Consider the following 13216-nt stretch of genomic DNA (forward strand, 5'->3'; position numbering starts at 1 on the left):
ATGGAAAGCCAATTCGAGTGAAGTCAGTAGAAAGGAACATAAACTACGCCAGTTAAAATTGTATATCTATGGCCATTCTCAGAAGGAGGAGATTTTGCACTACACTAGAGCTGAAAACCACGTCTCATCCCATATGTTACTATTATTATTAAACCTTTGTCTCTCCTGAGTTTAGTTAAGACCTTTGCTACCAATTGTATTAGCGGACAGGTGTAGAGGAATTTTTCTCCTTTTCTCTTCTTCAATATAAAGAAACAGTATCCTTCCTTAGGGTGATCTTTTCTTATGCCACAAGCAGAAATCCAAACCCCTTTTTGTTTAATAAGTGGCAAAGGCATCCATGTTTTGTGTCTTCCACTGGAGGAAGATCTGATATATCACACACTGACACTGAGGCAACTTGTGAATGCCTACTACCAACCAGCTTTCTGCTGACTGGAGGGAATGGGCAGCAAGGAAGGATGCTCTATGCATCAATGGAACTGATGGTGAAAGCATGGCTCTTCTAACCAATTGGTTAAGAAAGAACAACTGGAAGGCTCTAAGGTAGCGACAGTTGGCAACATAGGGGCACGTATGCATACAAACAGATAGGTGATGGTGGTCGTGCACTGACAAGCATTGCCTCACAGGGCCAAAACACTTCATTTTAAAGGCGTTCTCGTCTTGTGGACACAAAACCAAGTCTTGTGATGTAAGAAAATATATAATTAGCTTTTCACCTAGTTAAGCCAACCACAGAACCTACTGCGAAGACAGGGTACTTCCTTGTGTATATTTAAGCCACTGCAGAGGCTTAATCCACTACTAAAGCAACAAGCTTCTCTGAACATACAACAGGGAGTCCTTAAATGTATTATTATACAGCATAAGTGCACACACACTGTATTGCTTGCTCTGCCTGACCACAGGCTCTTCAGTGGCAGCGTAACAAAGCATGTGTCCAGCAACAAGCCAACAGGGAGCACATCAGCCAGCGTGATAACTGCAGCAGTTATGATTATTAAATATTGATATTACAGTAAAACCTAGAGGCCCCAATTAAGGCTTCAATTTACTTAGACCTTGTACAAACACATACTAAAACATGGGTTGAAATTCTGGCTCTGCTGACTTCAGCAAGGTATTTACAAATCTTGGTATTTTACAAAATGTGTTTAGTTCTAGTGCATAAAAGATGTATTGGGATTTTTAGATAAAATATGTACTATATTATTTTAAGACTTAATGCATGGAAGAAATTACCTTTGCCTTCTCTCGGTTTCTTCTTTATACCTAAATCTGGAGAACCATTGGAAATGGCTGACTGTTGGGTCTTTGGTTTACGGCCAGCTGTACATGACATTTAAAAAGAAAATTGTAAGACATACATATAGTAGAAATAATTAACTTCTTACGTCAGAGTGGCAATTCATGTTTCTCGTGTTATTTCCCTTATAACAGTGTATGGTCAAATAGGCCTTTATCAAGTAGGCTAATTTTAAATCTTATATAACGTAAGATTTTTTATTTTTCAAGTCACAATAGTAAGTTTGATTGTGGATTTTGTAAGTCAATGTAACTCAGTTCCAGCTGAGCTAAATACAACGTATGCACTAAAGATAAAAATTGACACACTTATAAGTTTGCATTCCTTTGGCCTGATGTCAGTAATAATTATTGCTATATTAATTTAAATATCTTATCCATTGTATTTTACGCTTCCTTTCAGAAGAACTAATTTGTTTTACAAAAAGATTAATAAATATAAGGAAAACAATGTTTAAAGAAATCTGACCATTGAAATAGTACTTTTTTCACCCACATGGAAAACAGCTCTTACATTAAAAATATTAACGTCTTACTCCTTTGTGAAAGTACACTATGCAAAGGATCACAATCTCTTCATTACTATACAACTGTGGAGCAGACACACATTGTACAGTAGAAGACCATTATGACACCACTGAAGCAGAGGTCAAAACAAAGTGAACAGGAAGTACTGTATCCCTTAATTTCTGTTTAACTTTTTGTCCGTTAATAGGCTAGAAGTGAGATTCTGTGCGGTACTTCTAAGACGTGCAGCACCAAACTCACAGCGCAGGTAGATGGGGGACTAAGGTGATTGTAAGCCAATTTTCCACTTCCTTGATGCCGGGCTGCTGTCAGAATTATCTAGACAGCCTTCGGGGCCAAAGTTATAGCAGCCTATCCATCCATCCATTATCTCCCTGCCTGAAATCTCTGCAGTGCTGCATGCTTTGGTCATGCCCTGACATGCCTTTCCTGCCCCGAGTTATGCTCCCTACAGGAGGTCTTGCAATGGGAGGGGGGTGCCCTAGGAAGGCAGCTTTACAGCTGACTTCCTCAGGTTCTTGTGCCAAGAGAATCCTTCCCCAGGCAGATTTGGTGCTTTCAGAACCACTGTATGCTGCTATGACCCTTTAACTTAGCATAAAAGGGCCGGAGCAAAGAGTGAAGATCTCCCCCTAGGTTAGCAAGCAGAAGAGAGTCTGTGTTTCTGTGTTCAAGGCTAAAGAAAACTTCAACCAGTAACTCATCTCTTAGGAACGTGAACACAAATTGCTCCTGAAGAAAAGTGTTGTGCATCAAACATTGAAATTCAACAACATGTATTTTTATGGAGGTGCCAACTGCAGTTCCAGAGTTAAGACTGAGTTGAGTTTTACACTTAAAGCAGGGAATCAAACTCTTTGTAATGTACAAAAAATAGAGCATATCCTTCCCAAAAATCACAGAACTTACTCTTTGACTATAACTCTGCCTGGTATCAACACTATAATAGGTTAGGGAAAAGTGTTTTTAAAAAAATCAGTTTACTCTAATCTGGGACCACAAACACTAAAATTACTTAATCATAAAGATTACTTTAGAGTGTCACTTCAGGAAGGAGCTACGGTTGTTTGAATGCCTTAACTCTGTATTTCCATATCATGTTTGCATTTCTGTTAAGTTTAGCCATAATGAACTCCTTGTATTTATATCGCTTTATCCCTGTACTGTACTTTATCCTAAACTACTGCTGTGTCCTCCATCTTAATGTACTTTTTGTGTGTGAATTTTTAGAAATCTCTGTCATACAGAAGCATCTCTATATATGTGAATGATTCTGGTGCCTCAATGAAAAAAGACGGTTACTCACCTCTGTAACTGTTGTTCTTTGAGATGTGTTGCTCATATCCATTCCAGTTAGGTGTGCGCACCACGCGTGCACGCTCGTCGGAAGATTTTTACCCTAGCAACTCCGGTGGGTCGGCAGGTCGCCTCCTGGAGTGGAGCCACCATGGCGCTGGATATATACCCCTGCCGACCCGACCGCTCCTCAGTTCCTTCTTGCCGGCTACTCCGACAGTGGGGAAGGAGGGCGGGTTTGGAATGGATATGAGCAACACATCTTGAAGAACAACAGTTACAGAGGTGAGTAACCGTCTTTTCTTCTTCAAGTGATTGCTCATATCCATTCCAGTTAGGTGACTCCCAAGCCTTACCTAGGCGGTTGGGTCGGAGTGAGATTTCGCAGAGTGTAACACGGCGGAGCCGAAGGCTGCGTCATCCCTAGATTGCTGAACCAGGGCGTAGTGGGAGGCAAAGGTGTGGACCGAGGACCAGGTCGCTGCATGACAGATTTCATGAATGGGCATGTGAGCGAGGAAAGCAGCCGATGAGGCCTGAGCCCTGGTGGAGTGCACAGTCACGTGGCCCGAGGGGACATGAGCCAAGTCGTAACAGGCGCGGATGCACGACGTTACCCAGGAGGAAATCCGCTGCGAGGAGATGAGTAGCCCCTTGATACGTTCAGCCACCGCAACGAAGAGCTGGGGGGTTCTGCGGAATGGCTTAGTTTGCTCGATATAGAAAGCGAGCGCTCTGCAGACGTCTAGGGAGTGTAGCTGCTGCTCCCTGCGAGACGAATGTGGTTTTGGGAAGAAGACAGGTAGGAAGATCTCCTGGTTAACATGGAAGGCCGATACTACTTTGGGGAGAAAGGCCGGATGCGGTCGCAACTGCACCTTGTCCCTATGGAACACAGTATATGGGGGATCTACCGTGAGGGCCCGAAGCTCCGAGACCCGTCTCGCAGATGTGATGGCCACTAGGAAAGCGGTTTTCCAGGAGAGGTAGAGAAGGGAGCAAGTTGCTAACGGTTCGAATGGAGGGGACATGAGTCTGGCAAGAACCAGGTTAAGGGGCAGGGCGGAGTACTTGGGGGTAGAGGCGCTCCAGGCCCTTAAGGAATCTAGACACCATCGGGTGAGAGAACACTGAGCGGCCATCCTCCCCTGGGTAGAAGGTAGAGATGGCCACCAAATGGACCCTCAGAGATGATACCGCCAGGCCCTGTTGTTTGAGGGACCAGAGGTAATCCAAGATGTTAGAAATGGAGACCTCGGTGGGAAGGAAGTTCTGCTCTGCGCACCAGCACGCGAAATGCTTCCACTTGGCAAAATATGTCGCTCTAGTGGAAGGCTTCCTGCTACCCAGGAGCACCTGTTGCACTGGAGTAGAGCAATGCAGCTCAGTTTGGGTCAGCCACGCAGGAGCCATGCCGTGAGGTGGAGCGACTGAAGGTCCGGGTGACGGAGCTTGCCGTGGTCCTGGGTGATCAGGTCCAGGTGAAGAGGCAGGGGGACAGGGTCGGTTATGGAAAGGTCTAGCAACATGGTGTACCAGTGCTGCCGAGGCCACACTGGAGCTATCATGATCAAGCGGGCTTTGTCCCTGCGTACTTTCAGTAGGACCTTGTGGATGAGCGGAAATGGTGGAAAGGCGTAGAGCAGGTGCGTCGTCCACGGTTCAAGGAAGGCGTCCGCCACTGAACCCGGTGAGAGGCCTTGAAAGGAGCAGAACGTCTGGCATTTCCTGTTCCCGTGAGATGCAAAGAGGTCCATCCGGGGAAACCCCCACCTCCGGAAGAGCGAAAGAGCAACGTCCGGGGGAAGGGACCATTCGTGGGAAAGGAAGGATCTGCTGAGGCGATCCGCCAGCGTGTTCCGAACTCCCGGGAGAAAGGACGCAATGAGGTGTATAGAATGGGCTATGCAGAAGTCCCAGAGTCGTGAGGTCTCTTGACACAGGGGTGAAGACCTCGTGCCGCCCTGCTTGTTTATATAGTGCATGGCCATTGTGTTGTCGGTGAATACTGACACACAACGGTCCTGTAAGTGCTGTCGGAACGTCTGACAAGCGAGGCGGACCGCTCTCAGCTCCCAGAAGTTGATGTGGAGGGCCAACTCGTGAGATGACCAGAGGCCTTGGGTGCGTAGGTGCCCGAGGTGAGCCCCCCAACCCAGGGATGATGCGTCCGTAGTCAGGGATGCCGAGGGCTGGGGCGGATGGAACGGGAGCCCCGCACACACCACGGAGGGATCCAGCCACCACTCGGTGGAGTCTAGAACAGTCGGAGGAACGGTGACGACCATGTCCCTAGGATCCCTGGCCGGACGGTATTGTGAGTTGAGCCAGGACTGGAGGGGCCGTAGGTGGAGTCTTGCATAGTTCGTTACGAACGTGCAGGCTGCCATGTGGCCCAAGAGAGCGAGGCAAGTGCATACCGAAGTCAACAGCGCCGCTTGCAGCCTCCGGATGATGGCCGCCATAGTCTGGAACCGTGACAGTGGTAGACAGGCTTTGGCAAGAGTGAAGTCCAGGATGGCGCCAATAAACTCTATCCTCTGAGTGGGGATTAGAGTCGATTTTTCTGCATTGATCATTAAACCTAGATGGAGGAAGAAGTTTTTGACAATGCGGACGTGACTGAGGACTCGCATCTCGGAGGTCCCACGGATGAGCCAGTTGTCTAGATACGGAAACATGTGTATCCAACTGCGGCGAAGGTGGGCGGCGACTACAGCCATATATTTGGTGAATACTCTTGGGGCTGCAGAGAGGCTGAATGGGAGGACCGCGAACTGGAAATGTTGTCAGTTGACCACAAACTAGAGGAACCTCCTGTGAGGTGGGAAGATGGCTATGTGGAAGTAGGCATCTTGCATGTCGAGGGCGGCATAGCAGTCTCCAGGGATGGGATAATGGTCCCCAGGGATACCATACGGAACTTCAACTTTATCATGTATCTGTTGAGTTCCCGCAGATCGAGGATAAGTCTGAGACCTCCCTTCGCCTTGGGGATTAGGAAGTAGCGGGAATAAAACCCCTTGCCCCACTCGTGCTCCGGTACCTCCTCTATGGCTCCTTTGGCGAGGAGCGTTTGCACCTCCTGTAGGAGGACTTACTCGTGAGAGGGGTCCCTGAAGAGGGACGAGGGAGCGGGGTGGAAGGGGGGGTTTGAAATATATTGGAGGTGGTATCCAAGTTCCAACATGCGTAAGACCCAACGATCTGATGTTAGCTGGGACCACGCAGGGAGGAAAAAGGAAAGACGGTTGGAAAAAGGAGGAGACGGATCCTTTAAAGAAACTGGTACAACGCCCTTGGGCGCATCTTCAAAAGGAAGGTTTTGGCCCGGAGGAAGGCTTGGAGGAGCTCTGGTTCTGGCCCCCTTGGTTGCCCGATTGCCTTCGGTGACCGTTTCTGCCTCGCCGTCTGGTGAAGTCTTGTCTTTGCCGGGGTTGAGGGTAAGGGCGGTGCTGTTGGGGTAGGAAGGGCCTGCGCTGAGCTACTGGCCTGTGCATCCCTAATGAGTGCATAATGACCCTGTTGTCTTTTAGGCTCTGCAGCCCACGGTCAGTTTTATCCGAAAACAGCCCTTGGCCCTCAAATGGAAGGTCCTGAATGGTGTGTTGGAGCTCCAGGGGGAGGCTGGAGACCTGCAGCCATGAAATACGGCGCATAGTCAGGCCAGAGGCCAGAGTCCTGGCGGCTGAGTCCGCGGCGTCCAGGGAAGCCTGGAGGGAAGTTCTCACGACCTTTTTCCCTTCACCGAGGATCGCCGAGAACTCCTGTCGTGCGTCCTGCGGAAGCAACTCCTTAAATTTGTCCGCTGCCACCCAGGTGTTGTAGCTATAGCGGCTAAAGAGGGCTTGCTGATTGGACACGCAGAGTTGGAGGGCCCCCGCAGAGTAGACTTTTCGCCCGAGCAAGTCCATGCGCCTCACGTCCTTTGATTTAGGGGCTGGGGCCTTCTGGCCATGGCGCTCCCTCTCGTTAACCGACTGGACGACGAGGGAGCAAGGAGGAGGGTGGACATATAGATATTCAGAGCCCTTGGAGGGCACCATGTATTTGCACTCTACCCCTCACGCAGCAGGCGGAACAGAAGCCGGAAACTGCCAGATCGTAGTGGCATTAGCTTGTATGGTCTTAATGAATGGGAGGGCCACTCTAATGGGGGCATCCGATGACAATATGTCCACCACTGGGTCTTGTACCTCCGGGACCTCCTCAGCCTGCAAGTTCATGTTCTGTGCAACACGCCTAAGGAGGTCCTGGTGGGCCCTGAGGTCAATTGGAGGAGGGCTGGCAGTTGAGGTTCCAGCTACAGCCTCGTCAGGGGAGGATGAGGAGGAGAGACCTGGCACAAGCGGGTCTGATGAGGGCTCCGCCTGGTGGACAGTGTCTGTCTCCCCGGGGGCCTCAGAGTCCTGAGGCTGGGTCAACTCTTCCTCCATAGGAGGAGGAGGAGGAGGAGGAGGACGGGTAATCGTGGCCTCCGGCACCCTGTGTTCTGAGGCGTTTGCGCGTGAGGGACCTGGGTGAGGGCCTTGGGCCTGATGGTACGCCCAAGGCGTCCAGAATCCCCACTGCTGCAGTCCATGATCTTGAGGCTGGGGCTCATGGAACAAGGCAGCAGGCACATTGGTGTCTGGGGCGTATGCACTATCCACCTGAGAAGACACGGACGAGTGTCGGGGTGGCCAGGGGGGAGCCGAACGAGGCTGGTATGAGTCCCTCGCTCCCGTCGCTGGAGATCTCCTTGGTGCCGGGGATCAGTACCGGGAATCATATCAGTGCTGAGATCGAGACCAGGACCTGCAACTAGCGCGGTGCCGGGAGGTCGACCGGGATCTCGAACGTCTGCGGCGGGACCAGCTGCAAGAGTCTCAGTGCCAGGAGCGGTGCCTAGAGCCAGAGCGGTACCGAGAGTACCGGGCGGGACGTGAGGTGGATCTGTGCCGCGAGTACGATGGGTACCGCCGCAGTGAGCAGTGCCGGGACTGCGAGCGGCGTCGAGACCGGGACCATCCATGAGACCTTGAGCGGTGCCAGCTCGTCGATTCCAGCGAAGGAGGCCTCATAGCGGCAGGCTTGCCTCTAGAATGCAGAACCCGCACCGGCAGTGCCGGGGGTTGAGGCAGGGCAGACTCAGTCATTGCAATAAGGTCCCTGGCCGAAGAGAATGTCTCCGGCGTGGAGGGGACCGTCAGCTCGACCATGGGTCTCACCAGGGAGCTCTCCAGGACCGGACTCGACAGCCCTCTGGGGACGGGAGTCAATGGTACCACAGTCGTCGGTGCCGCAGCAGGAGTAGGTGCCAGGCTATCTGAACGAGTCTGCGTCGAAGGTGTAGAGGAAGCTGAGGGCCTTCAGTCAGGTCCCTGTGCCGGAGAAGGCCGGTGCCAAGGTGTCTTGACGGAGCTGGCGCGGTCCGGTGCCGGAGGAGCGCTGTCAGCGCTCGGTGCCGAGGACGGAGGGTTAAGGGCAGCTTCCATAAGGAGAGTCTTTAAGCAAAAGTCCCTCTCCTTTTTAGTCCGTGGCTTAAAGGCCTTGCAAATGCGGCACTTGTCGGAGATGTGAGATTCCTCGAGGCACTTTAGGCAAGAGTCGTGGGGATCGCTCGTGGGCATCGGCTTTTTACAGGCCGAGCACGGTTTAACCCTGGTGAACCGGGCATTGGCCCGGACACCGAGTGCGGGGAAGGGCTAAAGCCCAAGCCTCGCTAAACTATATACAATAACTAACTAACAACCATAAAACTAATTACACTATAGATTAATGTCAACTATATACAACAAGAGATCAAATGAACAAAGAGAAGCTAGGGGAGTGGAGGACAGCTAAGCCGCGCTCCACTGTTCCAACGACCGACACGGACGGTAAGAAGGAACTGAGGAGCGGTCGGGTCGGCAGGGGTATATATCCAGCGCCATGGTGGCGCCTCTCCAGGGGGCGACCTGCCGACCCACCGGAGTTGCTAGGGTAAAAATCTTCCGACGAGCGTGCACGCACGGCGCGCACAACTAACTGGAATGGATATGAGCAATTACTCGAAGAAGAGCAGCTATTTTACTAATTATCACAGGGAAGTCTAGCCTGCTGTTATCCTCTGAAGGCAATGTCACTCACAGATGCATATGAGTTTGGAGAATTTCAGTGTTTTAAGCTGATTACGTGTTTTAAGCTGATCGCTACATATATTTTTCTATTAAATAAAATATACAAAGCTCTTCTTAAAACTGTGTAACTCTCCAAATTCATGTATTCCCTGCTGAGTAGCATTTCCTTCATCAATGGGTTTCAAGCAAACAAGAAAGAAAGCAGCTTCCTCCTTTAATAATTTAATTCTTGTATTTTTTTTAATTGGTGATTTATATATTTTATAATTTGATACAATGGTTAAAAAATTCGCAAATTACAGTGCAGTTAGTCACATAATGGAGCTGAAGCTTACAGTAACAGTGGAATATTTACAAGAGAATCATATACCGAGGAGGATTACTGTCCATTGAAGACATATTTTTAAAGGAAAATACCTTGCTGGTGCTATGGTTTATAGTCACGCCTGCTTTAGCCGCGGAAACAGCTAAATTATTACATTCAGAGGGGAAGCAGGATTATTTAAAAAAAAAAACTGAAAAAGTGGAAGAAAGAGAGAGACAGACATTCTGTGGAAAGAAGAAAGTCCCAAAAGGTGCGCACACACAATCGGCTACATTGGAGTTGTGTAAGTCTTTCCAATCAACAATTAGACATTCATGTTATTGGCACCAAAAACTTGGCCTGCTAGGAGGGTAACTGCTAAGACAGCTTTAGTAACATGACCCAACTCTGGTAAATCTGCAAAGGGTTAAGAAGTTCACCTAGCCTAGCTGACACCTGACCAGAGGAACCAATGGGGGAACAAGATGTATCAAAAGGAAGGAGGGAAGTTTCCTTTGTTTAGAGTCAGTTTCAGTTTTAGCCAGAGTGAAAAAGATCAAGGAACCAGCCTCTTATCAGAGTAGTAAGTTTTAGAAAAGAATAAATAGGTTTATTTTTATTTTCTTTTGTAACTTGTCTTTGTGCAATTAGGGGAATAATCAAATTTGGGTATTCTTGTGTGTACTAAGGTTTTTGCCCAGGGGAACATCCTGTGTTTAAATCTGTTGTCTGTGAGATCAGCTTGTGTGCTGTCTCCCAGAGGTTTTTTTTTTCTTTTACCTTTCTTTTCTTTAATTAAAAGACTTCTTTTTAAGAACCTGATTGATTTTTTTCCCTGCTTTTTTAGATCCAAGGAGACTGGATCTGGACTCACCAGGGATTGGTGGGGGGAAAAAGGGAGGGGGGAAGGAGTAATTCTTCCTTGTTTTAAGATCCAAGGGTTTGGATCAGTGTTCACCAGGGAATTGGTGGAGGAGTCTCTCAAGGCTACCCAGGGAGGGGAAGGTTTTGGGGGGGAAGACAGAGTTTTCCAGATGACTCAGACATCTGGATGGTGGCAGCAAAACCAGATCCAAGCTGGTAATAAAGCTTAGGGCTTCTCATTCAGGTCCTCATATCTGTACTCTAAAGTTCAGAGTGGTGGTGAAACCTATGACACTACTATATTCAGAAAGTAAGTCATAGTTAATGAAGGCAAAATGGAGGTACTACTGGAAGTTGAACTATAGTGTCTTAGGTGTTGTCTACACTAAAATCTTAAATTAACCTACATTAGGTTGACTAAGTGCCACCGCAGTAATTACTGTGGTGGTGCATGTCCACACTACCCTCTTTGGGTCAGTGATGCGTGTCCTCACCCGGAGTGCTTCCACCAACCTCAAAGAGGCAGTGAGAGAAGCTGAAAGTCCACTCTCTCAGCTCTGCTGGCAGCTCCCCACGGGCTCCTGGCAAGCTGCACTCCACCTCAGTGCCTCATTCCCCACTGGGAGCAGAGGAAGCCGCCTGGGGCTTCTTGCCTCCCAATTCCCTGCTAGGAGTGCGGGGGGGGGTGAGGGGGAAAGAGGAAGGGAAGCCGCTCATGGCTTCTTGCCCCCAGGAGCAGGATCCAGATGCCTCGGTTTCTCAGCCCCTCCCTTCCTCCACTGGGAGCCAAGCAGCCTTGTCAATTTGACAAGACAGCCAATAGCCAGGAGCAGGCACCTAGCCCCCGGGGTTCTTGCCCCAGCTTCCAGCTGGGAGTGGGCTCCAGCCTCCCAGCTTTCTTGTCAATTTCACACTCCCATCCCATTTCTGCTGGAGAAATGAAAGCCATGACAAGGGATCTAACAGCCCACGTAAGTAACAGAGTGTCTACACAGACACTGCGTCACCCTAGCTTCATCATCATAAGCCCTACACCTCTTGTGGAGGTGGAGTTATTATATCAGTGTTGTAGGGCATTTACATCGGCAGGACAAGGCGGTATTGTAGACACTGACATGATTCAGTTGATGTAAGCTGCCTTACATCAACCTGTGAAGTGTACACCAGGTCTTAGCTTCTAATGTAAGCTGTGAACCTCAGCCGTAGGAGGAGGAAGAGGAGCATGTTTCAGCCTATAAAGACACTGTTCACAAGGACCCACCACTACCACTTTCAATGAAACACTTGGCGCTAATGTGCAGTCTACAATTCTTACCCCTCAAGCAATAATTTAAACAGATGTCATTTGCTCTCATGGTGGCCTGGACTTATTTCTGATGTAGCATTTGGAATTATTCGAAATGGTATTTAAGGCAACCATATATTAAAAACAGTATCTTTAAAAGGGCCCTTAGATAAGCAAGGATGGATAACACACCAAGATTTTCACAGGTTTCAACTATTAAAATGTATCAAGAAAATTAGAATTTAATTTATATTTGAGATGCTCCTTGTGATTTATGTAAGAAATTATACATATTCCAGATATCAGAGGGGTAGCCGTGTTAGTCTGGATCTGTAAAAGCAGCGAAGAGTGCTGTGGCACCTTATAGACTGACAGACGTATTGGAGCATGAGCTTTCGTGGGTGAACACCCACTTCGTCGTGCATCCGACGAAGTGGGTATTCACCCACTAAAGCTCATGCTCCAATACGTCTGTCAGTCTATAAGGTGCCACAGTACTCTTTGCTGTTTTTACATATTCCAGAGAATATTTACAGACAAATTCCATCTTGAATCCCTTAATTTTTTCAGTGTTGCCTCATTTTCTTATCCTTATTTCTTCCATCTTTTTTCTTATGATTTAACAAACCACATTCTTTTTCTTATGCTTTCCCCTTCTTTTATTGCATGCCCATAACTCAGAGTTCACTTTTGTACGTATTAGCATATGAGTGGGGATAATGTCAAAACTATCTCCACTGAACCAGCTCCTTTGCCTACAATACTTTGGACTAGGGATAAAATACACTTAAAATCTCTTACTTTAAATAAAAGTATGTGTACCTTTTTTCTTTTTCATTGGTTCACGGATATCAGGGGATGTTGGAACAGGAGACATATCCATTGGTTCAGACTCCTCGGTTGACACCTCCACTACAGTCTCTGTTATCACATCCGGCCTCATAGCAGCATGGATAAACTCTGGGGTTGACACACAAGGAGGGACAAAAACTTCCACTAAAGGAAAAAAATGCACCAGATAAAGTTTCTACCCGACTCCTTTATTATGTCATAAATCAAATTATTTACGGCAAAGAACCTGGAGGGGGCCATGATTCAGGGACCAAATCATGCAAACTTTACATAATTTGTCACTCAGGAGCTCAATCCAGTCCCTAAAACATGCATATACAAGTCAATGTTATTAAATATATGGCAAGGACAGGTATCTAAAAGTCCAATCTAGGTCTCACTGAAGTCAGTAAGAATGTTGCTATTCCCATCAGAGGGAGCAGCAACTTGTCTGAAGGGCAGAAATAAGACTAGAGACTTAAATAAACTGCTTGCTACAAGGAGTAACATCCTTAACATAGTAAGAAAACTTTCTACGATATTAAAAATAAGTGAAAGACAAATGGCTGCATTTTAAGTCAGATATGTTTAAGTACTTGTGAAACTTTCCATATTCCTCTTTAAAGACCAAATTTAATTTTTTTCAAAAATGGGTATGAGTTAAGATGTGGTACTTTGATATTTACTGATGTTAATGGT

The 13216-nt window shown here is 47.9% G+C and overlaps 1 protein-coding gene across 10 annotated transcripts in view; it reads right to left on the reverse strand.

The window, feature by feature from the left end:
- Positions 1–13216, reverse strand: part of ELF2 (E74 like ETS transcription factor 2) — a 68322-nt gene that overhangs the window by 7868 nt on the left and 47238 nt on the right. For all 10 annotated transcript variants that reach the window (XM_050946477.1, XM_050946472.1, XM_050946474.1 and 7 more), the window contains 2 exons: positions 12509–12682; positions 1246–1332 (listed from right to left, as the gene is read on the reverse strand). In XM_050946477.1, the coding sequence (XP_050802434.1) occupies positions 1246–1332; positions 12509–12682 (261 nt within the window). The remainder of the gene's footprint in view (positions 1–1245; positions 1333–12508; positions 12683–13216) is intronic.

The sequence above is a fragment of the Gopherus flavomarginatus genome, chromosome 3, assembly GCF_025201925.1.
Source record: "Gopherus flavomarginatus isolate rGopFla2 chromosome 3, rGopFla2.mat.asm, whole genome shotgun sequence".
Classification (NCBI taxonomy): domain Eukaryota; kingdom Metazoa; phylum Chordata; order Testudines; family Testudinidae; genus Gopherus; species Gopherus flavomarginatus.